Source organism: Phodopus roborovskii, unplaced genomic scaffold (genome assembly GCF_943737965.1).
Source record: "Phodopus roborovskii unplaced genomic scaffold, PHOROB, whole genome shotgun sequence".
In the NCBI taxonomy this organism is placed as follows: Eukaryota; Metazoa; Chordata; class Mammalia; order Rodentia; family Cricetidae; genus Phodopus; species Phodopus roborovskii.
The window spans coordinates 4,525,483-4,552,861 of record NW_026126418.1 but is presented as its reverse complement, the minus strand read 5'-3'; the positions used below and the strand labels follow the sequence as shown (position 1 = coordinate 4,552,861).

Here is a 27,379-nt window from a genome sequence, read left to right as displayed (position 1 = left end):
GCGCTTTCTGGGTGTAAAATCCCTGGGTGCTAGGTATCTGAGGTGGCAGGGTCTGGAGGACTGCGAGGTGACAGGTAAGCAAGGGCGGGAGTCGGCTGTAACCGAGCCTGGGTGAGAGGTGGGGGTGCTTTGAGAGCGCATGCGTTCGGGGGGGGGGGGCCGAAGCGGTAAGCTGTCCTTGTTCATTCTCCCTCGGAAGGCCTCTCTCCGGCTTGTAGTTCGGGACACCTTTCCCCAGCTTGTAGCTCCTCTGGCCTTCTTTATTTAGTGAAGATATCGGCTGCAGGCGGATTCCCGAAAGCCCGCACACTCTGCTCTCCACGCACGGGAGCACGGCAATCCCTCGGCACCTGAGACCGGGGACGTCCCCGCCTCTCAGAGAGGGCAGACGCAGGGGAGCCGAGGGATAACCTCAGCCTCGATGACTTACTGCCTTTCTTCTGGCCAAGGTCCACATTTAAAACTTATTTATCAGATATCTTTGGTGCATCGGCCGGTGCCACCTTTCAGTCTCAGGGCGGACTTTGAAAAGAACCTCAGGCAGTGAGTGTCCTTTGTTTTCGTTCGTAGGTAGCCGAAGCAGCTATTTAACCTTGTTCCCTCATCAGTAAAGGGAAAAGCCTTACTTCATAGGGTGGTGGTGAGCACTAAGGTTGCCCCCGGAAAAGCTCAAGTTGGCCTCCGGGAATGTGGAAAACTGCAGTTGTTAAGGAGACCTCCCCCAACCCCAGGGCCATCTTTTCGCGGCCTCTCCAGAGCAGACACACAGATGTCAGGATGTCAATCGAGGGAGCTCACATTAGCTGTTAACAGCCTGTGGAGGCTAAGAGGGAGTTACCTCATTATGCACCAAAAAAGCTGAAATTTTTTGGCGTGTAGTTTGCTGTATATGGAAAACCTTCCATTTTACTGGGCAGGTTGAAAGAGAAACCCAAATCAAATGGATTTTAAGGTGGGAATATCGGGATGAACCAGGGATTTGGGGTCCTGGAACAAGTTGCAAAGAGAGGGAGGTGAAGCTGAAGTTCTGTGCGATTTTTAAGAGTACCTGGGTGCTTCTCCCAGGGCCACTAGGTGGCTGGGAGGGGCTTTTCCATTGTGATGGTGGTTTGCTCTTTGTCCCTAGCTGTTGATGTAATTACTGCTTTGAACTGAGTAAAGGATCCTTGGGTTTCTGTTACATGCTTAGCTACTGCATGCCGCAGCTTGTAAGGATATACAATATGTAGGCTCATGAGACTACTAACACTAGGGTATATTAAGCCACTTAGTTCCCAGGCCGTGGTAAGTACACAAGCAAGAAGCATCCAAAGTGATTTTTTGACTATCCTGTTGTCTTGGGACAGGTAATCCCATCCTTCTGGCTCTCTATAAACTTCTATAAAATGATAATGTTGCAACTTTTTTTTTAATGGCATGCTTAGCCTTAAAGTACATCATCCCCAAGTTCCCTGGAGTTGCAGCTACCCCCCACCCCCAGGGCCAGAGCTGTTTGTGAATCCTATGGAAACTGCTGGAGTTAAAAATCTCTAATCTGGCTGGGGATGTGACTCAGTGGTGGTGTTGCATGTGGGTTCCATTCTTAGTATTGTAAAAGTAAGAGGGGGAAAAGAAGGAAGGGGGAGGTGACAGAGAATCTCATGCAGTGTTTTGCTTGCTGCATTTGTTTTGGAAACTCCGTCTACTTTCATGATTCCAAGCTCAAATCTATGCTTGAGATGCTGTGTCACTATTTTCCAGTAATGAAGCTGCTGGCTATAACAGGTTGGGGGGGTGGCGGGTGTTTGTTTGAATCTGGCTTTATTGACCAAATGGGTCTAAAACTCTTGAATTTGTGTGATCTTCCCCACCTCAGCCACCCAAGTCACTGAGACTATAAACACATGCCATTATGCTTGACATTATATTAGTTTTTTTAATTGCTACCAAATGAATAAAATAATAGCTTAAGACAACACAAATCTTACAGTTCCTTCATCTACCTGGAGTGTGATTAGAGGCAGGCTTCATTCTCTCCTGGAGGCCCCCAAGGCTCATTCAAGTATTGACAGATGGAGCCTTTGTGACTGGAGAACCCATATCTGATTTCCTTGAGAGGAGTCAGTTAAGGAGCATTCTTAGCTTCTAGAGGCCATGAGGATGATTGAGCTCTTCCTGTCCTCAGAGTTAGCTGTATTAGGATGAGTTTATCATGTTCTTCACATCCTGCCTCTGCTTCTGTTTTCCAATGTCTGACAGGTTCTGTTCCCTTCCTCTTCCTTCCGAGGACCCTGTGACTACACTGGGACAACTGAGTCATCCCCAGCAATGTGCATAATCCTAGGGTCATTGAAGGTTACCAAGAGCAAGCCTGCAGCCCCTGGTTTTATAATTAGGGTCTGGATGTTTTTATGGAACAGAAAGGTTACTTTGGCTGCTGCTGTGGCAGCCTTGTAATTAACCTGCCTTCACTCTCAGTTGCCTAAATGTAAGAAGTGATTACATTTACCTTATAGTATTGTTGTAAGGATTAACTACATTGTTCTGTCAGGAGCACTAACATAGCATTGGCCTGTAGTATTCTCCCCCCCCCCAAACAAAACAAAACAAAACAAAACAAAACAAAACAAAAGTTAGCTAGCAATCAGGCTTAATGGCTTGTGTTTGGTAACAGTTGTATCAAGTGGTGTAATTGTATGGGCCCTGCAGAACAAAAGACACTTCTAATTATTTAATTAACACCAACATCTCACTTTACAGCCCTGCTGAGAGAGTCACTTTCAATGCTTGGGCTAGGTCACTGCAACCTCCTGGTTTTCAGTGCGGTCTCTAGGAACAGCTGCAGCCCTTGGGGACTGTGAACAGCACAAGCCATCATGCTGTAGACTAGGCCTACCAAGACTCCAGGTCCCTTGATCCGATCATCCTCTGCTTGATCTACAAGGTCAAAGACACTGAGAACCAGTGTCCAAGTCTTTTATGCAAGTGCACCACACATCTGCTCACACTGGGCTTCTAAGTATTTGCTACCCCAAACATTTTCAGCTACTTGGTCAGTCCAGCTTTTTGTCTCCTTTGAGTTTCCCTTGGATGGCAATGAATAAGTAATTGTCAGATTGGATTTGTTATAGAATGAAAATTCTTACTACAGCAATCTTTAGGCTTTGCTTCTTTAAAAATTTTAAAAGTTACATTTATTCTTCATTTGTTGTATTCATGGACCATGGCACCTTGAGGGAGACCAGAGGACAACTTTCAGGAGTTGGGTTTCTTTTTCCACCACTTGGACCCTGGGGATTGAACTCAGATCGTGAGGCTTGGCAGCAAGCACCTTTATCTGCTGAGCCTTCTTGCAGTCCCTTTTGTTTCATTTGTTTTTAGTCTCTGTCTTCTAAAAGGCTCTTGCAGCATCTTGGCTCTATGACCTCCACTATCTGGATGTTCCCAAGGACTAGAGAACAATTAGAGGCATTGTTTTCTGATGTGCTGACACTGTGACCAGCCTGCATGTGGCAAGGTGGGAAAGGGATGGCGTGTTTAGAAAAATCAGAATGAAAGCCAGGGATGTAGCTCAGCTGGGAAAGTGCTTTCCTGGAATATCCACAATGTGCCCCTCGTTGGTCCTGTCTTAGGAAATGTGTAGAATAACCTCTTTTTCTCTGCAGTCCTTCTTATATTTGAAAACTAACTGTAGAACAGCCCTGGTCCCACCAGCCTTCTCCCTGGCTCCAACAGTTGTTTGGTTTTTTTGTCCTGACTTACTGGAAGAAATTCTGAGGTGTAGTGCCTCGACTGGAAGTGTAGTTTCCAGGTCAGGTCTGAGCCCAGGACAGACTTTGTCAGGGACCTCTAAACTAGTCTCAGAAGCCCCGATCTTTAACAAATCTGTTTCATTCTTTCCAGTCCTTTCCAATATACCTTGTCAGCTCTTCATCACAGAGCAGACGTGGGGAAAGGATTCTGTATATTCATTCCTACAGTGTTGTTCATGTTGGGCACCTTTCCCCAGGAAGTTTTCTGGCGTTAGAAGCTCTTGTTGACCGGATACCTACAGTGTCATTGGGATGCATGACCACCATTCCTCCTTCCCTAAGCCAATGTCTGACACAGCTGGTCCTCCTGACTACTTGAGGACTTTGCTCCCTTGCAGCAGTTTTCCATACAGAGTACTCAGAATCCTAGCATGAGTAACTAAGCAGGAAGCTGACAGCATGCTGAGGGCATTGGTACCTCACTGGTAAGGAAAGGGATGGGCCCTGTTTGTCTTTGAAATGCATACACCCATGGTGGCTCAGCCCAATTTCTACAATGGACAATGTAGAAATTGCCTTTTTAGTTTCTTCATTTCCCCCTGACCTTGGTCATCAGATTACCTTCAAAGATATGAGGCTGATGACACACTCCACACCACCCCAGAACTTTTTCTTAACACATTTCTAACTCTGAAGGCATACTGGTAGTTTACCCCATCACAAACCCCCTTTGTCTAGCAGACCTGAGCCTTGGCTTGTGGCCTCATGAGAAAAACATGTAGAGCCCTGTGGTTTTAAATGACTTGTCACCTCCCAGTTTCAAGGTGGGCCCCAAAGAATACAGGAGGGTCAGGACACTTCTTAAATCTATTCCCAAAACTTGGCATGTAGGAAGGTTTGAACCCTTGTGTGCCTTGGTTTCCGTATTGGGTGAAAGGAATGTTGTGGGCAATTCCACACTTGCCTTCTCTCCTGTTACTTGGTACTAGCCACCAGTGGGTGAGGGGGGTGGGGGGATGGGGAGTGTCACTTACATAGCGAGGTCTAGTCACCAGAGTTACCCAGGAGCTGGTTCCTTCCCTGAAGTGAAGAGACACTGAGCCAAGACAGCTGAGCCTCCATGTATACGCAACTTTGCTGTCCCTGCTGTTAGGTCTTCCTGAGGCTTGCTCATGCTCTCTTTACTTAGGGAAAGGGCACTCCAGCTCTGTCAGCAGCATGGCCAGAGCTGAAGCTGAAGTTAGAATCAATTATCTCACATTTTCATTGGACTAAGCAACCCTAATGGGGAAGGTAGTATTTCTTCTTTTTACAGTACTAGCCTTATGCCTACTAGTAAGCATCCCTGGCCCAGGGGAGGATAGATTTATTCCCTGTGCGGCCGTGGACACTGGCTTATATGAACTTAAGTTTCTTAAGGGTCAGAGGTGGGTGGGGTGGAATTCTTGCCCCAGCCTTTGACCCCTGCGTAGCTGCTCTTCCTCCATGCCTTCCTCAGGTGGACATTCCTCACTAGCTGAGATCTTGAAGCAAAAGGAGAGGACCATCACAGCCTTACTCAAAACTGCCCTGAGGTAGTGCACCCTACCCCAGTGGAGGTTCCATTCCTCTTCTTTTAGCCTTCTGTACCCTTCCCAAGACAACCTTGGACTTCTAGCTTGTGGTTTTGGAAATAACTGGAAGGCGTGTGTCAGTCAGTAACAACTCTTGTTCATTCCAGATCTGCTGGACAGGCACAATGAGAGTTCAAAGGCGACTTGTTTTCCCTCTGCTTCTTCTGGCTGCCCTCTGTTCTACAGGTGAGTGATCAGAGCCTCTAGACTGCCCTTGGCCATGATGCTACTTTCTTGGGTCCCTGGGAGTCTGAGCTGCTGCCCCTGGCTTCTAGTCCCTCATCAAGGCCTAACTTTGGTTTCTTTGCTTTGAGCATTCCAGATTCTGCCCGTGTGACAGCTCTGGTGCTTTGGGTACCTTTCATGGCTGCCTGAGTTAAAGCACGTCCTGGGTTACAGAGCTGGGCTTTTTGGTTTTTGTTTGTTTTCTTTTTAAAACAGAGGTGAAGATAAGGTTGTTTTTTTTTTTTTCTCCTGTCCCCCTACTTTGGGACTGTAGCAGATATCATCCTTAAAATGCTATACAGATCCTTTCTGAAAGGTCTCAGGTGTGGGATATAAGGAGGGGACTGGGTGGGTTGTCCTTTGGGCAAGAGTTTATTAGCATTATTAATGCCATGGATAGACAGACAGCAAGTAGGAGGGTCTCTGATGAGGTGGGTAAAGTGGAGGCACCTTTCAGATCTCAAACAGGGAAGGTTTCATAGACTGAGTGTGCAGTCAGGCTGCCTCTGATGTGGAGGACATGGTTTTTGTCACTGACCACCTGAACGTCCTTGGGGAAGAAGGAATAGAGGCACCTGGGGCTAAGGGTTCACACTTGGGCTGTCAGTGAGGAACATGGCTATTTCCTTTACAGAAGAAAGTAGCAGCAGCTGTGGAGGCTGGGTGCCAACAGCTCTGGGCCTCTATCGTGGCGATTCCCCTGAAGGCTTTCCACACCGAGGCGAGAGTGAAACTTGGCACAGCCAAGTTTATTTTATTGTAACTGATGCTGGACCAGGACTTCCAGAGTCTAGCCCAGACCATTTTATTTTAGTCATATTCAAGCACAGCACAATTTTGGAAAAAAAAAGTAATCCGACACCAATGAACTCAGCCCCAAGTGCACAATTTAAGACGTTTGTTTACATTGAGATTCCTTACAAAGTTCATCTGGCTTCTTTCACAAGAATAGGTACTGTTGACTCAGAGATGGTACCCAAGATTTTTGGAGTCTAGGGAGCTTGTTTGAGGTAAACACAAAACCTGTGGGTGTCAGGATTGGCCTGGCCCTAAGATACTGCATCATTCCTGGCTTTCCAGGAAGAGCAATTGTGTACCTCAGTCCACTGAAGAGGTGAGCTGTGCCTTTAACTCTCGGAGATTCTCCAGTGCTTCTCTGTGAGGACAAGGCCTTTTTGCCCTCTCTACACTATGAGGAAGGTCAGCCGTTGGAACTCTTGCCCTTCCACCCCACCGTTTTCCTATTTCACCGAGATAGTGGTCATGATGTTTGTAGCACAGCTAAATAATCTAAAGCTTACACATGCATGTGCCTATCTGTTTTGTAAGCATTTTACATGGATTTACTTATCTAACCCTCTTGTCAACTTAGCAGATCATGTACTTATATCCTTTTTACAGATGACAAAATTGAGACAAAGAGGGTTACGAACTTATGGACTAATGTTGACAAGGAATTTTGAATGCATGAAATAATACCCAGAAGCATGTCCCCAATCTTCCACTGGAGTTCCTGGTTTTTGTTCACTGTGGCCACTCCTAGGCTACTGCTCTAGAGACATCCATTTCTGGGATCCTTCTCCTGGCTTCTGAAGAGCTCTGCTTTTATTCTTCTGTAACAATGGGAACACTCACTTTGTGTTGTTATAAAGATCAAGTGTTGCCAGGTGGGGGTCCATCACCTCTCTAGTCCCAGCACTTGGGAGGCAGAGGCAGGTAGATTTCTGTAATTTCAGGACAGGCTTCAAAGCTACACAGAGAAAGCCTGTCTCAAAAAGCAAAAACAAAACAAAAAAGATCAAGTGTTATTCTCTGTTTGTATCATATTCTTATTACATCCTACTCATTCTTGGCTTTGGGAGTGGGACAGAGAGAGCAAGGATTGAGCTGGAAAAACCAGCAACACAATGAGCACTAGGAAATGAAAGGTTCCTGCAGTGTTGAAGTGTTTGTAGCCCACATACCCTGACTGCGAATATAGCAGGATCTCTACAGATCATCGATGGCCTTTGTTCCTACCCAAGGGGTCAGTGAGACTTTTCACTGCACAGCGGAGAGAATGCAAGTGTACTCCATATTGCATCTCATGCCTTCCTTCCTGTGCCCACCTCTCTTGGTAGCTTTCAGTAGTCCTAGCTGTGGTGCATTGTAATGCGGTCCACCTCTGCCACGTCATATTTCATCCTTAATTCTTCTTCCTGCTGCATTTCCTGTCATTACAGTAGCCTGACACAATCATCTGCAACTGTTGGGGGCAAGCTTCGGTTTGAGACTATCTCCTGCCCTGTGACAAGTTTGCACTATACCTAGTCCCCTTCCTCAGAGAATTTGGGTGTGAAACTAAAGGTGGAGGAGAAAGGAAAAGAAAGATAGAAAGCTTTTTGTCTTTGAGGCAGGTTTCTTTGTGTAGCTCTGGCTGTCCTGGAACTAGCTCTGTAGACCAGGCTGACCTCACAGAGATCCACCTGCCTCTACTAATTCCAGTAGAGACTGGAATTAAAGGCATATGTCACCACTGAGCCTCTAGGAAAATTGTTTTTAATTGCTATTTTCTAAGACCCTAGGAAGCCCTCAGGAGAATGTTCCTGGTAATAAGCCAGTGTGTCAAAGGCAAGAAATGACATTTCAAAGGCATAAAATGAAGAAAATCAAGGGGTACAGGTTTTTCCGTTGTTATAGCTGTTAGAGCAGGATAGCTCTTCTCCAGGAACTAGGGCAAGAAGTGGCCCAGCACGGCCCAAGTCCCACTCTGTCCTGGCTCAGCAGCAATTATCCACTGACTTATGGCCTGTCTTCTCCTAAAGTCTGCACTGTTTACTTTTCCCAACTCAGTGAAGTTAGAGAGTGTCTTGGCTAAAGGAGGCTTCAGTTTCAGAGCTGATAGCTTGGGTTTGAGACTCAGCTCTGTTACTGAGATGTTTGTCATGTGACATTTGTCATATCTATTAATACCGTCACCTCAGTTTTCTCTTCTGCAATGGGGCTGGCTTACTTGAGCTTGCTAACCATAACAGTTCTGTGGAAGGCCTAGCATATAGGCGCACAGACATTGGAATACTGATGGAATATGCTAGCTAGGGATCTGTCTGCCTGCCCTACAGAAGTTCCCAGCATGGCACTGGCCTTGTCCTTTTCTTCTAAAGCCTTGTCACTTAGCCAGATGAACTCTGGCTCTAGCCAGGAGGCCAATTCATTTCTGTGGCTGAGCTTATAAACTGGCCCTCTAATATCCAGGCTAGTACAATACCCCTCCTCTCCCATTCTTTGCTTCTAATATGTTTGTGTCTATATCTAGCACAAGGAAGGGATGGTAGGGAAATGGCATCCTTGGGTTTCTCATGCTGACACTGAAGGAGAGCAAGCAGAAGTATTTGATGGAGTCCTGCCTGCAGGCTTGAGACCCCACTTTGACTCAGTCACTCTCTGGCTGGATGTCCTTCAAAAGTCACTTCACCTCTCCGGGCATTGGTCTTGTCATCTACAAACAAAGTAGAGAGGAGAAAAGTTCTATTTTGTTGTTACTGATGTTTTAGGGGGTTAATTGGAACCTTGCCAAATCAAATGCCCCCTGTGAGTGAGATGCCATACCTATAAAGGATTAGGTATTAAGATACACTAGAGAGAGAGCTTGCTTCCTTGCTGGACTCAGAAGCAAAGATCTCAGCTTCTAGAAACATTTCCTTGCTCCTGGTGATAAACAGAAGCATTGGCCTCACAACTAAAGATGACCTTACAACTAAAGGTCAGCCATACTGGGTCTAATCGTGACATCCTTCCATGAGATTGTACATGTTTCATCTTTGAAAATAGCTTTCTGTGGGTGGGTACTACAAAATACTGATGTCATGGTAGAAGCCATGCAATAGGAAGGTCATTCATTCTCTCTGGTATGGGGAAAGGCATACATAACACCCACATGAATTGACAAGATTCCCTTCTGATTCTTGTTTTGGATTCTTTTCACATATGCTGACTATCATCTTTTCCTTGTCATCATGTTACAAAATTGAAGAAGGAAAAAATAAGTCAGTAAAACCTGATTCTTAGCTCTCAACAGTAAGTCTTAAGTAGAGTGACAGTAGTAGTTGTTTTCTGCTTTTGAATTAGGGAACTCAGCTCTGCCATGACTGGTTGCCCCATCCACAAGAGTTTAGAGTTGTGTTCTCTTGTGTTATCTGTAGGTACTTCTAACCCTGGGTCTGTCCTAACAGGAAGCAATTCAGTGATTATATGCTATTCCAGAGGGCATTAAATTTGGTCTCTAAAGATTGTAAATATAAGCCAGGAGGCAACGAATGAATCTAATATACTCTGCAAGCTCATATAAATAAAAAGAGAGGGAGCAAATTTCTACAAAATTTTGATTGACAAAAATTCACAATGTAATAACTGCCTGTCAATGTATAATGTCTATCTGCTAATGAGTGGGATTTTTTTTTTTTTTTTTTTTGAGGATAACATTTTGCTTATGGTTTAGTGTTCCCCATCACCACATCGGTTAGTTGTAAATGTTCAACTGAAAGTACTAATCTGAAGAGATTTTTGCCTTTGAAAATGTCTTTTTACACCAACAAGTACTGATTATCACCCACAAAGGTGTGATGTAGTTGAGTCTATTTTTGCTTGTGAGACCCTCATGGGATTGTGAGGTCATTCTCTCAGTACTTCCTATCTACCATCATCCCATCACAGGTTATCACCTTCCAGTGGAAGGTTAGGAGGAAGCCTCTCAGTTGCATAGCTAGATGGAGTCTTTGTTATTTTTTTGGAGGGGGTGCCATGTAATCTGGGCAGTCCTTGGAACCACTATCTAACCTTAACCTCCAGCTCCCTTTCTTTCCCCATCTTCCAAGCACTTAAATTGCATGTGCACATCAGCATAGCTCGGTTGGATGGATTTGGATTCTCTTTGCACTTACACCTGGAAATCCTCTCGTTAAAAATCTTCCTGTGGCCAGGAAGTGGTGGTGCACACCTTTTAGTTCCAGCTGGGAGACAGGTAGGTGGATCTTTGTGAGACCAAGCCCAGGCTGACTACATAGTGAGTCCACAACAGCCACGGCTACATAGAAAGAATCTGGCTCAAACAAAACAAAACAAAAACTATACATGTTCGTCATTGGTAAATTCACTGACGGACCTTCACAAGTGCTCTTTGTGAGCCTCAACACAGGCCCTCAGAGTCCTAACTCTCCTCAGTCTGTTCTTTGTTTCTTTTGTCATTTTTAGGAGGAATTTTTTCTGTGTTCTCTCTCTCTCTCTCTCTCTCTCTCTCTCTCTCTCTCTCTCTCTGCTTATTTAAGAGATCAATAAATCATGGCAAAGTCAGTTGTCTTCCTGCCATTGACGTGGATTCTCAGTCTGAATGCAAAGATCATAGCCCATCATCATTTTGAATGCTTAAGCTAGCTTTCCCTGGAATTTCTTAGTTCCTATCAAAACAAAACTAGAATTCCTTATCTCAAAAGGGAAAAGAGCTAGTTCATTCTGGAGCCAAATATGAAGCATGGCCCAGGAAGACAGATTTAGGTTACCCCAAATGCCACGCTCCAACGTGGAAGCAGTTTGATGAGATTTTTGTAGCAACAGAACCAAGAAAGTCATAAATGAAGATGCTATTGGAATACGCTGGTGAAAACATTAGGTAGATGGGTTAAAGTAGGGACCCCTGTTACAGATCTCAGGTGCCCTCTGGCTGTATTCATAGCTTTCTGGTTGGTTAGAATCCAGTGTTTAGTCTGTATATACCAAATGGTTTACCTAATGGTCACAAAGCTGGTTGGTCAAGTGCAGAGGGAAGCCCTAAATGGTCAAGGAATTTGGTTCTGGATTTCACATTCCAGTTAAGTCTCCAGTGTTTGTTGAGGAACTTTCATTCACTGTATTGAACAGTCTCAAATGTGATTTATTTATGTGATTTATCTAACATCAGAGGTATGGCAGGATCTGAGGGGAGGGAGGAAAAGCAAGGACATTTGTTTTAATTTGAGGAAGGAAATAAGGCAGGGAGTGAGGAAGGAAAATCTCCCCTTCACCCCCACCTCCTCAAGACAGGGTTTCTCTGTGGTTTTGGAGGCTGTCCTGGAACTCTAATTCTTGGAGATCAGCCTGGTCTCAAACAGAGATCCACCTGCCTCTGCTTCCCCAGTGCTAGGATTAAAGGTGTGCACCACCCAGCTTGAGGGAGGAGTATCTTGTACTATGGAGAAATAAGGAAGGAATCTACTAGAGGAATGGGAAGTATGGAGGAAATGGGTGGGAAATGTGCCCTTTGACCTCTGAGGTCTCTAAGCAATTTGGCAATTGTCATTCTCCTGGACACCTGGGGGGGGGTTGACTTCATGAACGCTAACAAGCTCTCTAGGCTCCCTGGGGCAGTGGGAGATCCCAGATTCAACTTGGAATCAATTTAGAACCTGGTGAGGTGCTTCCCAGTACCTGTTATAACTGTAGGGAAGCATGGTCGGGTTAGGCATTTCCTTCTCCCAGTGCAGGGCACCAGACCACCTGCTTCCTCTGAAGTAGAGGGCTGGTTGTTATGAGGAATGCATTTTGTTGTTGTTGTTTTCCTATCATCTGACCAGGGACTATATTTCCCCGAATCTCCCTTTTGCCTCTTTGTACTGGATTAACCAATTGTGTCACATTGTGAGACCGAGTTCCCACCAATGGGATGAAAGGCAGTCACCACCTACCTACAATGGGGTGAAAATGGAAGTGATTTTGTTGAGGGCTTTGCTAGCCCGATTTGCTCTTTTTGAGCATACTCTTTTTGAAACAAAGAAGAAAGAACTGGACTTGCTGAGTTACCTTTGCTTTGTTCCTTTTCCCCAGCAGTCATGAACTTCCTAGTTTACATGGGTCAGTCCAAGAGTAGTTGAGCCTGGGAGGATGGGAGCGGAGGAGGATGGGTCCCAAATGAAACTCAGTCACAGTGGACATAGGAAGGGGACTATTTGGGAAAAGGAAAGGGTTGGGGGTGATGGGAAGGGGAAGATTGTGAATATGCTCACAATATATTGTATATATGTATGAAATTGTCAAAATTTTAATTAAAAAATAAAGCCTGGTGGTGGTATACACCTTTAGTCCCAGCTCTCAGGAGGCAGAGGCAGAGGCAGAGGCAGGTACGATCTCTGTGAGTTCAAGACAAGCCTGGTCTACAGAGTGACAGACAAAAACCAACCAAACAAAAAAAGATTAAAAACAAGCTGACCCAAACCTGTGCTCCCAGGTAAGGTCTGCCTAAGTCATTGCTGGATTAACAGAGCCCAACAGTCTTTCTCTCTGACTCTAGGTGTTAGCCTCAAATGCTACAGCTGTTTAGATCCAGTTTCCACATGCAAAATGAATACCACTTGTTCAGTTAACCTGGATTCCTGTCTCATCGCTATATCTGGTAAGGACACCTGGGTTTCTCTGGTCTAAGTGTAGAGAGGGGTGAGAGCTTGGGAAACGGGCACCTCCCTAAATCTCACCATTTGTACTCACCAAGTAATGGCTGCTATTTACCAACAGCAGCTTGTCGTGAAGTACTGGATACTGAGCGTTTCCTATATACTTTTTATGACTGTATCATTTCTCACCGTCTTTCTGTGTGACAGATGAGAAAGTGGGGGCTCATATAACACAGCAGGCAAAGGTCAGGTGTCAACATAGGATTTGAATTTGGAAATTTATGATTCCAAAACTCAGGCTTCTTAATAATGATAGTGTGCTTATCTTCCAAACTTCTGGGCACCTCCAGTATGCCAGGGTCCTAGCTAGAGATGCAAAAATGAAGAAAGAGTATGCATCAAAACCTGGACTGTGGCCTGTTTGCTCATCCCAAATGATTATTTAGATCTCTGCCTAAACATATGTATCAGATGTGTATAGAGTCCTGAGGGGACACAGGTTGAGCTCAATGGATAATAAATGTCACATGCCTAATAAGGAAAACTATTCATTTGAGAGTGGCCTCAGAGAACAGGGCACTTTATGAATGAGGGAAGGGGCATAATGTGCACATATCATCTCCTTTTCCAAGTTGGCTGAACTAGGGAATGTCCACTTAAGAATTTAGGAAATGGTAGACAAGGAAGAAGCCAGCAGCTGTCCTTTGTTTTTGGAGGCTATAGCTCTAAGCTAGGTCTGTGTGACTAAAGATAGTAGAGGGCAATGGCCATTTCAGTATGGTCTGGTGTATGAGATAAGTCCCTTTCTATGAGATAAGAATAAAAACCGCCTTCAAGTGTATTTTCTCCTGAGAAGGAAAAAAATATCAGTTAAGTAAGGACCAATCAAAGGTACCTTGTTGTAAAAACGGGGGTACCTGATAATTTTTGTATAAATTTTGGACTATGGCCAGAATTCTAGGCCTTATGTTGAAGGTGTTTGAGTCCATGGGGTGGGGGAGGAGGGCAGAGTCCTCCCCACCTCCACTGCTAAGGTAGAAAATGTAGCAATGCCCTCCTGAGTACTAAGATCCTTTAATTTTTTCTTTTATGTTGTTGAATAATTTTTTCACTCAGTATGTTTTGCCTCATTCTATTTTCTTGATCTTAGCCCTCCTTATTGGTATAAAGTAATATTTCTCTCTCTGTCTCTTCATCACTATGTAGTAAACAAATTCATGAATAGATTTTGGTTTTTTTTTTAAGTGCTTGTGTTACAAATAGTATTGTGTCTCTTTTCCTATACTGTAAAAGTAGAATTGATTGATAGAGACTACATGTGTTTAGAAATCTTACTAGGTATCACCAAGTTTCCCTCTTAAATAGAAATATAACTGCCTATAACTTTCCCCCTCCACTCATACACTCACACACTCACACACTTACACACTGGCTCTGACAAGATTTATGGGACATTCTCCATTTGGAGGTGTGCCATCACTTGATTGTTCCCTTTTACACCCCAGTTGGGATGCCTATTTCTATGCAAACCTCGCTATTCTCATAGGCTAAGCTCCAAGACATAGAATGGCAGGTTTAAAACTGCACCTGTGTGGTTCCTTAGCATATGTGTGTCTCTCCGCAGGAAGGGAAATCTATCAACAGTGTTGGAAATTTTCAGAATGCGATTCCATGTCAATTTTGGACCGATTAGACCTGACAAATGTACAGTACAGATGCTGCCAGGTGGACATGTGTAACAAAAAGCTCAAAGAAGAAGAAATCAAAGAAAATCAAGAGGCAAATAACAGGCCAAAAGATAAAGCAACCTCCTTATCTATGAAGACTGCGTTGCTGGGGACCTCAGTTCTGGCAGCTGTCTGGAAGCTGTGTCTCTAAGTTACCACTGAGCCCCAGAGCACCTCTGTTGTCTTATCTTTTTTGCTGCAGCTGCAGCACTCCAAAGCTGTTATTGTTTTCCATTATATGCTTTTGGGGAAAAATAAAGTTCATTTGAACATCATGGATGAGAGGAAGCAGTGTGGAGGACCGTCCTGCACACGGATATGTCCACTTGAAGTTTAAGGGTAAAGGAGGACTGGTTTCCCGTTTCAGCTTAAGTGGGCTTTTGGCAACCCTCAGGGATATCTCTCTGGTTCCTAGAATGTAGCTGAAAGTTCAGCCAGTACCTTTAGGAGTGAGTGAGCCAGGGGGATTTTTTTCACCATTCTGTCACACTCATAAAATGCTTTCGCAGCCTTTGCAGATCCTGGCTTGGTGTGTCAGTGAGTATTCCAGATGTGAGCAGTCAGTCAGGGGCAGTTGTAGCACCAAAAATAAAGGACCGAGACACAGATATTGGGGTTCAAGCTTCAAGCTGAAGACCAGAGAAGCAAAGCAGCCAAGTTAGTAGATATTACCTCTATCCAGTTGAAATGGCAATCCTGTCTCTCCACGAATCCTCAGAGGCAAAAGCCTCTCCAATCCTGTCTCTTCCCCTTTGTATTCTTTTTCTCCACCCAGCCATATACTGCTGTCTCCACCTGCCTACTGCTGGGATTAAAGGCACGTGATCCCAGGTTCTGAAATCACCTTTATGTGAGCTATTTCTTTTAGCACTGGATCAATTTTGTGTAGTCTGTGTGGCCTTGAACTAACAGAGATTCATCTACTTTTCTTTTCCTTTTTTTTTTCCAGATTTATTTATTAATTAATTTATGTATACAGTGTTCTGCTTGCATGTATACCTGCATGCCAGAAGAGGCACCAGATCTTATTGGGGATAGTTGTGAGCTAACTTGTGGTTACTGGGAATTGAACTCAGGACCTCTGGAAGAGCAGCCAGTGCTCTTAACCACTGAGCCATCTCTCTCCAGTCTAATCCATCTTCTTCTTAACCCTGAGTCCTGAAACTAAAGGTGTGCACTACCACCGCTTAGCTTCTATAGCTAACTAGTATGGCTACTTTGCTATTTTGATCTTCAATAAATCATAAACCATAGGCAGTGATGTTGTTTGTTTGAAATGAAGCCCAGACCCTTGAGCAAAAGACAAGTGCTGTGCCCTCTAGCCACACTCCCAGCTCAAGCCTTTTCTCTCAGCACTCATGAGGCAAAGGCTCCTGCCTTAAGATCAAGGTCAGTCTGACCACGTAGTGAATTCCAGGTCACCCAGAACTTTGCCTAATAATAATAATAATAATAATAAAAAGTAAAAATGAAAAGAAAGAAAAAGTCAAAGAAAACCAAACAATAACAAAAATTTAAAAAGGAAGAAGGAAACACAAAAGGTCTTTCTGTTCTTTTTGTAGAAGTACCAGTGACTACAATTTGAGTTTTCCTGAATCTCTTAAATTTTACATGGGATTTCCTAACTTGTATTAGAGAAATGAAATTACCTATAATAATGCTTTATTAAAGTTATTCCCTCTCGTTTTTCTTAGAAAATCAAATTGTCTTAACTTCGCTCCACGTGATGAATAAACAACCTTGTAATATGACAGACGCATGTCAGTGTGTTTATTTTAAATATCACCTAGCAGGAAGACCCTTCATGTGTGCCTGCATGCGGGATGAATGCAGTGGAACAGTGTGGGCTGTCATTTGAGATGTCCAGATGTTTCCAGGAATAGCAGCTGGTCAGCAAGTATGCTCTACCTGCCTGTCTCCACCTTGTTGGCTTCTCCGTGATTCGGTACAGTTCACACACAACACATTCTCCGTGGCTGTTAGCACAGTCAGAAACGACTGGATGCTGGAAGCCTCCTTCCTAAGAAAGGAGAAGGCTGTTTTCTTGTATATGCTGAAGAGTGGTTCACAAGATCCATAGACCATAGACCACATCTGATCTTGGGATCTTGGCTGTATTCAGTGCCTGACCTTTGCAGAAGAAGGAATTTCTTTTATTAACGTCAAAACTTTTTTTAAAGGATGTTAAATTAAAACAAAAAAAAACAAAACAAAAAAACCCTCTTTATATAATCTGCTAGATAAATTGTGTGTATTATTTTACATAGCTATGCAAATAGTGATGCTTTTCTGAAAATAAAGTCCCATCCGATGGATGGTTGAGTGCAGCAGAAAGGTGACAGATAGCTCACGCATGTGCTCAAGGGAAGCAACAGAAAGAGAAAATGCCATCGGGCACTTTCACCTCCTGCTGCCTTGGTTATCAGCGTCCTCTGCTGGCCCAGTGTTTTTCTTTACAACATCTTTTTTAAAAATTATTTTATTTAAATAACATTTTCTCATTTTATATACCGACCTGAGTTTCCCCTCCTGTATCCTGATACCAGCCCCATGATTTAACATGGTGAGTGCAATAACAGACTGCCTGACTCTGTTCTGTGTGTTTTGGATTTGTGACTTCCTGACAGAATGGACTAGATGTATAGATGTATACATCTTCATTCTTAGTAGGACCAGATGGTTAGCACATCGAAGCCTTTTAGCACATCTGGTTTCTGCTGCTTGCAAACCAATCTGAACTGATGCTAGAGGACTATGTCACTAAGAGATGCTTTGCACTGAGAAGGTGGTGTTGTCTAAAGGTGGCACTCACCTGATATTGTGATGAGAGCAACTTCATGTACAGGACTTGCCAGCTCAGGCCTTAAGTCTATCTTCATCAGCATCACTGTCTCACCTTGCATAAGAGTTGGAACTACAGATATCAAGAGATGGTTCATTGATTAAATGCACTGGATGCTCTTCCAGAGGACCCAGATTTGATTCCTAGCACCCACATGGCAGCTCATACCTGTAACTCTAGTTCTAGGAGATCTGAGGTATTCTCCTCTTTTCATAGGCACCAGTACCTATATACATAAAATAATAGAGTTGGAATTATGTTTGGATGAATTAGCTGATTTGCTCAAGACCACCAAAGGCAATAAGGTGACACATTCACATTGAGTTCTGTAGCCACCCTCTCTCTACCCTTCTGTGCACAATCTTTGATGTACCACAGCAGCTCTTAAAGAGAGCATTGAATTGAGGTGGAAGCTTACAGTTTAGAGGTTCAGTCCATTATCATCATGTCAGGGAGCATGGCTATGTGCAGGAAGACATGGTGCTGGCTACATCTTAATCAGGAGGTGACAGGAAGTGAACTGTGACACTGGGCAATATTTTAAGCATATATGAGACCTCCATAGTCTGCCTCCATAGTGATTTACTTCCTACAACAAGACCACAACTCCTAATAGTGCCATTCCCTATGAGCTTATGGGAGCCAATACATTCAAATACCACAGACTCTGAAGAAATCAATTCTTTCCTTTGTTTACAAAAGAACCCCCCACCCTTGACAGGATTTCTTTGTGTGGTCCTGGCTGTCCTGTAACTTGCTCTGTGGACCAGGCTGGCCTCAAACTCACAGAGATCCACCTGCCTCTGCCTCCTGAGTGCTGGGATTAAAGGCATGTGCCACCATTGCCTGGCAAAAGAAAACTTAAGTGCCTGTTTTGTCACTGAAAAGTTCTCCAACAGTGTGAGCCTTACAGAACTTCTAGAGACATCACTTCCATACACCATTATCATATCACATTCTTTTTGTAAATGCCCACTGTATTTTTTAATATAGCAGCAATTAAGTACATGGGTTTGTTGTTAGGAAGACACATGTATCCCAGACTATCCTTGGTCTCACTATATAGCTGAGGATGACCTTGAACTTGGAATCTCCCTGTTTCTAAAGTGTGAGCCACCCTATCCAGCTTATAAGGTGCTAGAGATGAAGCCAAGAGCTTCATGTACAGTAGGGAAGCACCTCATCAACTAGTCCTCTTCATTGGTTTCAAGGAAAAACAACTTATCTTGGGCTTTCTGCATATACCCTGGATCTGAAGGGGAATGCATTTGTGAAGCGTCTGGTAAGCAGCATGCAGGTTATAACAGACATTAAATTATTGGGGAACCACATTCGTGAACATTTTAGCCTCCAGCTGATGGTGCTATGGATTGGGAAGCATCAGAGTCTTCAGGAGGTGGAACTTGGCAGAAGGAAATGAGGCTGTTGAGGGGCATGCCCCTGAAGGGGATGCTGGGTCCTCATCTTCTGCTTTCTGCTTCCTGGATTCCACGAGGTGAACTGCTTTGCTCTGTCACATACTCGGTGCCCTGATGGTTTGCTTTATCACAGACTGAAAAGCCGTGGATGCAGCCAGGCATGGAGCCTCTGAAACTGGAAGCCACAGTAAACTTTCTTATTTATAAGTCATCTCTCTCAGGCATTTCATCACAACCACAAAAGCTGCCTAGCACATTAGGCTATTAGGGCTACAGAGGCCTTGGGCTTACAGCGAATCACCACATATTTATCCCACTGACTGACGTAAAGAGAAACTGGCCATAGGTCTCCTTCCCAAATTTATTACATTATTGAAATAAAATTCTCTCTCTTTTTTTTAGTAATCTATTTATCTCATCTAAGGCCCCTGTTCATATACTCATTTTACATGGGAGTAAAAAGAATGAACACACTGAGAGCGCCACTTTCTAGACAAGTACCTACAATGATCCATTAGAAACAATATTATTTCCTCCCCAGCTACTATGTAAGCCTCTGGCAAAGGGAAGGACAGCTTATGTCTTGCAGGGGCTGACCCTTTTGAGCCAGCTCAAGCTTCCTAGTTAGTCCATGGAGTGGTCATTTACTTTCTGTGATTAGCTTCCTTAGGGGTGGGTGGAGGCATTGTTCTCAGCGTTGCTATTCTTGGCTCAGTAAATCCCTGCTAATCAGGCTGTCTGGAAATGTAGGTAGTGACTTATGTTGGGCAAGACCTGGAGTTTTGTGTTGTAATTCATAAATTCTACTACTATGAACCCAATAAGACCTGGCACATAATGACCTCTCAACGGGGAGTGCAGCAATTTCTTTGGACCACCAGCTCCCGATAACGACACTGATACTTTTTGATAATTATGAAAGCTTGACCTTAGCTTAGGCTTGTCCCAAGTAGCTCTTAAAACTGAAGTTAACCCACTTATATTAATCTATTTTCTGTCACATGGCTCATTACCACTCCTCAGTACTGTAGGTCCAACTTCATCCATGTCTGGCTGGTGAATCTCCTGCCTTAAATTCTTTCCCAGAGTTCCTATCTTAGTCTGAAAATTCCGCCTATCCTGCCTAGCTATCGGCCATTCAGCTCATTATCAAACCAATCAGAAGGTGCCTTAGGCAGGTGAGGTTAAATAGACATATCTGCACACAGTGTATAATAAGATTATCCCAACAGTGGTTACATGAGAGCTGCTCTATTTTCACAGTATGAGGGATTGAACCCAGGGCCTTGTGCATGCTTCCAAATGCTCTACAATGAGCTATAAGTCTAACCCTTTGTGTTTTGAGACAGGTTTTTGTCAAATTGCCCAGGCAGGCCTTGAACCTTTGTTATTCCTGAGCTGGCCTCTGGAATAAGCTTGGCTTTCAGGCCTATGCCACAAGTCCTGAGTACAACCTAGAGCTTCTTTTGTGATGTATTACTCTAAGCATGGTCAGTATACTTGCTCATATAATCCTTCTCAATTTTCAATATGAATAGCATTGTCTATACCCAAACCTATCAAGTGTTTACAGCTTACGGATAGATCAGGTGGCAACCATTTCCCTGGCTGGGGTATTTATGCAGCTCTGCCTTGGGATTCAGTGAGCCCTCCCCTTATTAATTCCTTCTCCTCTGTTGTGAGTTTTTAATTTACTCGATCAAGTTTCTATCTGTTGCAACCAAAACTACTTGCCCAAGGCAGTTACTGGTGGGAAATGTTAACAGATGAGAGCGAAATCTTGAACTGTGTCAGCAGTGAACATAATAAAAGTCTGGGTGTTGTTAAGTTATAATGATGGGACTTCTGCAATTGGGCATCTGGCTTATCACATGGTCTCTGTTCCCTCACTTCTAGTAACAGAAACTTCAATTAGCTATTGGGATATTACATCCATCCTTTCAGTCTTGGGAAACTATTAATAAAATTCCTATGACCAAAGCAGAAAGAATGAGTATGTTTTCTTCTGGAGTTTCACCCATGCAAGGACTAATAAAACAAAATAAATTTGTTGTTCTTGAAATTGTGACTCTCTCAGGTATTCAGCTGCAAGCAACAGACAACCCGACTTCAGATAGTGATCAAATACAATCTGATTGTTGTGTTGTTACACCCACAATCCAGAGATAAGCAGTTACTAGTTTTGGGTTAGTTGGGTTAGTTTTGGGTCAACACTGTCTGTGGTATTCTTGTTCTTTCCCTCACAAACACAAAGTCACTGTAGAGCTTCCTGCATTGCATCAAGTTCAAGGCAGAAAGAGGTGATAAGAGAACTGTGTTTCAGTTTTCCTTACTAGGAAATTATAATCTGTTTTACAAAACTCCCAACTGTCTTCTTGCTTGTATATTCTGGCTGGATCTGGATCTTGTAACCATGTGAGCTGCAAGGAGGAATGGGGAAAACTATTATTTACTTTCTGCAGCCTCTGTGGGTGAAGGAAGCAACTTCCAAGTGAAATTCTCAAGCTTTCAAGTTTGTGAAGGTTTCAGTGTGAAACATCTGATCCGCCAGACTTATTTACACCCGGTTTCACTGACCTAGCTCTCAGACCTCAGTTTCATTAACTTGCTTAACAGATAACTTTCATTAGTTTTTATTTTTGCTACATCTACAAGTAAATGGGAACACATGGACCTAGGATAACAAGCATAAAGGCTGGACTGCATTTTTGAGAACAGTTTTTGAAATAGTGGGAATTATGAAGGAGGTGGGAATACCCAAGCCATCAAGTCCACACCAGCACAATGGTTAATTCAGATTAGTAACAAAGGGCTGTTTTGTGTTTCTTAGAATAGCATGGTCCTTTGATTATGGCACAAACAACCTCCAATAAGAGCCAGCCTGCTGCCAGGAAGAGGGACTTAGAGACCAGAGGACATGAAGGAAGCCTTGGCCTTGCCATGGTAGGACATAGGGTCTCCTTTTAAAAACAGGTTATTTATGTCACAGGTGAAAGTGTTAAAAACAAAACAGAGGGAAACTTGAGGACAATTTATTGGAGTTAGGAAGAGAAAATAATTAGTCATGCAGCTGCTTGGGGAGGAAGAGGGAAAGGGAAAGTTGCCCTCTATGAGTCAGAAGCCAGAAAGTGCCTACATTCCCTATTGGCCATCTTCAATCAACTGAATGTGGGGCAGCTGGAGTATATAAATAGCTATTTCATTAATGGGAGAGCTATTCAGTCTATTTCTGTGCGCTTAGGCATACCTACCATATATTTCTTTTCACTGTTTAGCTTAGGCTCAGTCTGGTTTAAGTAATAAAATAGCCTTTGCTATTTGACGGAGGAGGTGGAGGAGGGACTCATCTCAAAGGCAATCTCTCTTATTTCTATTTTATAGACAACTGACTTAACAGCTCTGATGAGACGGCTCATTCACCAAGGGCACTTACTAATTGATCTTGCAGAAGACCCTGATACAGTTCCCAGCACCCACATCTTCTTCTGACCTATGTGGGCTTCTGAGTGCACACAAAACACACAAATTCATGCACACATACAAAATAAAGAAGGAAAGAAAACTGATTTATAAGTCAAGCATCTGCTAGGTGTGATGATGCTTACCACTAATCCCAGCAGGCAGAGAGAGGATTGCTGTAAATTTGTGTCCAACCTGGTCTACATTGAAAGTTCTAGGCCAGCTTGGACTACCTATTGTTTTTTTGGGGGGGTGGATTTGAGACAGGGTTTCTCTTGAAGCTTTGGAGCCTGTCCTGGAACTCACTGTGTAGACCAGGCTGGACTCAAATTCACAGAGATCCACCTGACTCTGCCTCCTGAGTGCTGGGGTTTAAGGCATGACCACCACCACCCAGCTATCTTGGACTACCTTAACTCAAAAAACAAAAGAAAACAATCTCTCTCACAACCAAACTTCTTGCCCAGGACTACAAGTTTGGGTATCAGGCTCTATCCCTTGCTGCTCCACCCCATGTTATTTAGCATCTGTTATTTACACACACAGGTTTCTCTTATGGAGAGCTGGGACTGATTGAGCTTGCCTGGTCCCCACCCATCCCTCATTACAAGTGATTATTACAAGAACATCCTTGACGAAAATTGACCTCCCTTTAGTTAATGGCTAATATTTTCTAGAAGTGAGCTGGGCAGAACGTCTAGTTCTCAGGAATGGGTGTGGTGTTTGGGTGGCCCCACAGTGGATTTCCTTTTGGTGTTAAGCTGCCAGTCAGCTCCTGATAACTAGAAGCTTCACTTCAAAAGAAAAAAAAAAGTTTGCTTCAGAGTCATTACAAATTCAAACTGCTTCCCCCTTTCCAAAATCTTCCCCAGCATCGATAAATTTATCAGAAAAATTTCCTCTTCTCTCTCTGTAGAAGATAAAGTCAGCCACCCATTTCCTCAGTTTCCTAAAGTCAAGAGTGCTAGGACCTGGTTGTTGGGAAATATTTTCTCTTTGCCGATAGAAGGAGAGGAAAGCTGAATTTCTCTCTCACAGCAGCGTTGGCCAACTCCGTGCGCAGTATTAGTATGCAAAAGCACCAGAAATCGAACTGACGGGCGCTGGGAGGAGCCTAGGGACAAGACGAAAATGCTCCAGTGGTATTTAGAGTGCGCAGAGCAGCACCTGGGACCTACAAAGACCAAAGATGGACGCAGTTTTCTGCCCAGCCGGCTCGTGGGGCGGGGCCTCTGCTCTCTAGAGCCCCGCCTTCTAGGGGCGGGGCGAGAGCGAAGGGTGGGGCCGCGCTCCGTCGGGGCGGGGCCTGTGGAATCTCGGAATTCCTAGACGCGGGGCCACGGCGCGCGTCTCCCGGCGCGGGGTTCCTCTCACGCAGCCTCCCATTCAAAAGATGCCGAAGGGGCGGCGCGGCAGCCAGAACCCCAAGATGAGCCAGCGGCCGGCCCCACCCCTCTACTTCCCGTCGCTCTACGACCGGGGCATCTCGTCGTCTCCGCTGAGCGACTTTAACATCTGGAAGAAGCTCTTTGTGCCGCTGAAGGCGGGCGGGGCGCCGGCGGCCGGGGTGGCGGGGATAGCGGGGGTCCGACCCCTGCCTCTGGCACCCCCAGCCACGGTGCCCCCGCCGCCGCCTGGCTTGGGTCCCCCCAGCGAGCGCCCGTGCCCTCCGCCTTGGCCGTCCGGCCTGGCCGCTATACCCTACGAGCCTCTGCGCTTTTTTTACTCGCCGCCGCCAGGCCCCGAGATGGCAACTTCAGCCCTGGTCCCCGGCTCCACAACCCCCTGGCTCGCCTCCGCCTCCCACCCCGAGGAGCTGTGCGAGCTAGAGATCCGGATTAAGGAGCTGGAGCTGCTCACCATCACTGGAGATGGCTTCGACTCCCAGCGCTGTGCGTGACTGCCAACTGAGCCCAACCCTAGCCATTCTTACTGTCCCCTAGAGTACTTCAGGCACCAGAATGTGACCCCAGACTGTCCCCAGCCCTAGGAGTCCCACTTCCAAAAATCTGTCCTCCAGAGTCCAGGCCCCCACGTGCTGAATTTCAACCGACCCCTGCCTCACCACACACCTGAGCTAATCAAGCCCTTTAGTTTTGAACTCCTCCCCTCGGGGGTTCACCCTTGACGAGGCAGAGGCAATGTAGACTCTGGGTCTTGACACGTGAAGCATTCCCTTGCTACATACACTTCACCTTCCTACACTTCTGTAGTCTGGAGCTCCACCCACCACAGGGTGCCTGTCTCCAGAGACTTTAACCTTCACTATTCAGTCTTAAACTGGGGTTTGTAGGTGGGAGGAGATGGTAGGGATTGCCCAAATCTTGGAGGCCATCAGTCATTCTCTGAGGAGCCCTGGCCTCTGCCCTTTCACGGGCCCCACTCCCTATAGCCCTCTGAAAAGGATCTTGGACTCTGACCTCTGATCTCAGATCTGAGGACTTAGGGATCTACACCAGAGCAGACCAAGTGTGTTGATGTAAGCAGGAGTCCTCTGGTATATGAACTGATTCCTCTCTATTGGACAGCAAGGCAGTAAAATTCAGCTGCATTTCCAGCTCAGGAATTAGCAGCAGTAGACTGTCCTTTTTCATGATCATAAGGCTTGAATTTGACTACTAGAGGATGGCAGGTGGCACTGGAAAGACCATTTCACCTGTTCTCTACAACAGATTAAATTGCTCCCCTCTGCCACACAGACAGGTGAAGTATGAAAAAAACAAAACAAAACAAGCAGACCTATGTACTTAGGTATGCATGGCCATGGGAATGGTCTCAAATTCATCTGATACCCTGTAGGATACACTTTTTCATAGCCATGGGAGACAGTCCCTAGAACTGGCCTTTTCAGTTATATATGAGTTAGGTATGTTTGGGCTTAGGGATGTGCACAAATTACTTCTCAGAAGCTTGCTCTGGAAGTTAGAAGATTCCTCCTCAGTGTACTGGAATCCCAGTACTTAGGAGGCTGAGGCAGAGGGATTGAGTTCTAGCCAGCCTGGAGCTACATAGGAGGACCCTAAAAAAAAAACAAAAACAAAAACAAAAACAAAACAAACAAACAAAAAAAAAAAAAACCCAGAAACGTTCACGGCCACAGTTGAGTCTGTTTTGCTCTCCTGCAGATAAATTCCTGAAGGCGCTGAAAGATGAAAAGTTACAAGGACTGAAGACGACCAGGCAACCTGGAAAGTCGGCCTCTGTCTCCTGAGGAGCTGCCCTTCCAGGGCTGGGCAGCCACCTCCTTAGGTGTTAGTGCTTAGATAATGTGTCCTGTTTGTTGTCATTTCAAAGATGGTTATTTTCTGTTCTGTATTTACTGCTGTTATTGTTGCTCCCAGCACCTACTTCACATACAGTGCCCACTTGCATGGTAAATCTCATGGCCTCTCTCCTCTCTGCTGATGCTGGGGGACCTCCTGCATGGGATGTAGAATTGCTATCTATCCTCCTATTCAGAGTCTCCTATGGCTCATGGGATGTAGAATTGCTATATATCCTCCTATTCAGAGTCTCCTGTGGCTCATGGGATGTAGAATTGCTGTCTGGCCTCCTATTCAGAGTCTCCTGTGGCTCAAGAAGTGGACCCAACACTGCCACTGTCAGGCACAACAGGCTGGTCCATATGTGCGAGAGACTCAAAGCATGGGCAATAAATACTGGCCTGATGTTGGCTCTCAGCCAGAAAGACCCTTTGAGGACTAGAACTAAAATTAGAACTTTAGTTGCTCTCCCTCCCAACACTTTCATTTTTTAGAAGTATTTGTTCTTCAAAAAAAATATTTTTTGAACCTTAAGACTCTGGTTACCTTAGCAAAGACATGGTCCTTCTAAGAAATTCACACACAACATTTAAGAAGTATTTATCAAGTGCTTATTATACACTTGGAACTGGGGAGTCCTAACAAGCTGGTGAGATGGCAGAGCAGAAGGGGTGAGGGAAGAGGGGTAGGGTGAATGCAGAGGAACTTATGTAGTTCAATAAGAATTCTTTTTTTTTTTTTTTTGGCAAAACAATTTATTTACATTTTTTTCACTTTACATACTAGCCACAGGTCCCCTCCCTCCCCTTCTCCCGCTCCCCCACTTCCCCCCACCTCACCCTCACTCACTCCTCCTAGGGGTAAGGCCTCCTTTGAGGAGTCAACAAAGTCTGATCTACCAAGTTGATGCAGGACCGAGCCCCTCCCCCCTGAATCAAGGCTGAGCAAGGTATCCCACCATAGGGAATGGGCTCCAAAAAGCCTGTTCATGTGCCCCAGATAAAGTCTGAATCCCACTGCCACTCCCCCCACACCGCCCACAGATCAAGTCATAAAACCGTCACCCACATTCAAAGGGCTTAGTTCTGTCCCATGCAGGATCCCCAGCTGTCAGTCCAGAGTCTGTGAGTTCCCACTAGCTTAGGTCAGCTGTTTCTGTACAAGACAAGAACTCATTCTTATAGCGGTGGCCTGGCCCTTATGAGAGGAGAAGAGTCCTTAGGGGTTATCAGCTAAGGTGTAACAAGATGTGACTTGTGGGGCTACAGGTTTTCCTGCTGCTACACTGTGAGTAGACAGCAGGGGTACAATCAAGGAAGCAGGAAGAGCCCTTAGCTCAGTAACCCAACTAAGAGAGTGCTGACAGCAGTGTGTGTTGAGAAACTATCAGACCATCATGGAGTCCCTGGTCAGAGAAGCAACCATAGGAGGGACAGGTTCAGGGGAAGATTCGTAATTTAATCTGAGATGTATAAAATGGAGGGCCGTATAGCTGTGGGATATATGAGCCTGGAGTTCCGGACAAAGCCTTTGCTGAGGCACAAATTAGGGAGTTCCTTGCGTGGAGATGTAAGATTGCACGAGACCTCCGCAGAATGTAAGGAATGTAGGGAAAAAGAGAATGCATTTCAGAGCATCCTTGACCCATCAACCACAAGTTCAAAATGCTCCAAAATCTAAAACTTTGATCACCAACTCAACTAA

At 44.8% G+C, this 27,379-nt stretch overlaps 2 protein-coding genes across 2 annotated transcripts; both read left to right on the top strand.

Moving 5' to 3' along the window:
• Positions 1-5,442: 5,442 nt before the first annotated feature.
• On the top strand, positions 5,443-14,970 carry Cd59 (CD59 molecule (CD59 blood group)). The gene is made up of 3 exons (XM_051184101.1): positions 5,443-5,530; positions 12,867-12,968; positions 14,591-14,970. The coding sequence occupies exons 1-3, from the start codon at positions 5,470-5,472 to the stop codon at positions 14,842-14,844; spliced, it is 417 nt and encodes a 138-aa protein (XP_051040058.1). The 5' UTR covers positions 5,443-5,469; the 3' UTR covers positions 14,845-14,970.
• An 8,756-nt stretch (positions 14,971-23,726) lies between these two features.
• On the top strand, positions 23,727-25,727 carry CUNH11orf91 (chromosome unknown C11orf91 homolog). Its single transcript, XM_051184100.1, has 2 exons — positions 23,727-24,304; positions 25,538-25,727. The coding sequence occupies exons 1-2, from the start codon at positions 23,806-23,808 to the stop codon at positions 25,621-25,623; spliced, it is 585 nt and encodes a 194-aa protein (XP_051040057.1). The 5' UTR covers positions 23,727-23,805; the 3' UTR covers positions 25,624-25,727.
• Positions 25,728-27,379: the final 1,652 nt, after the last annotated feature.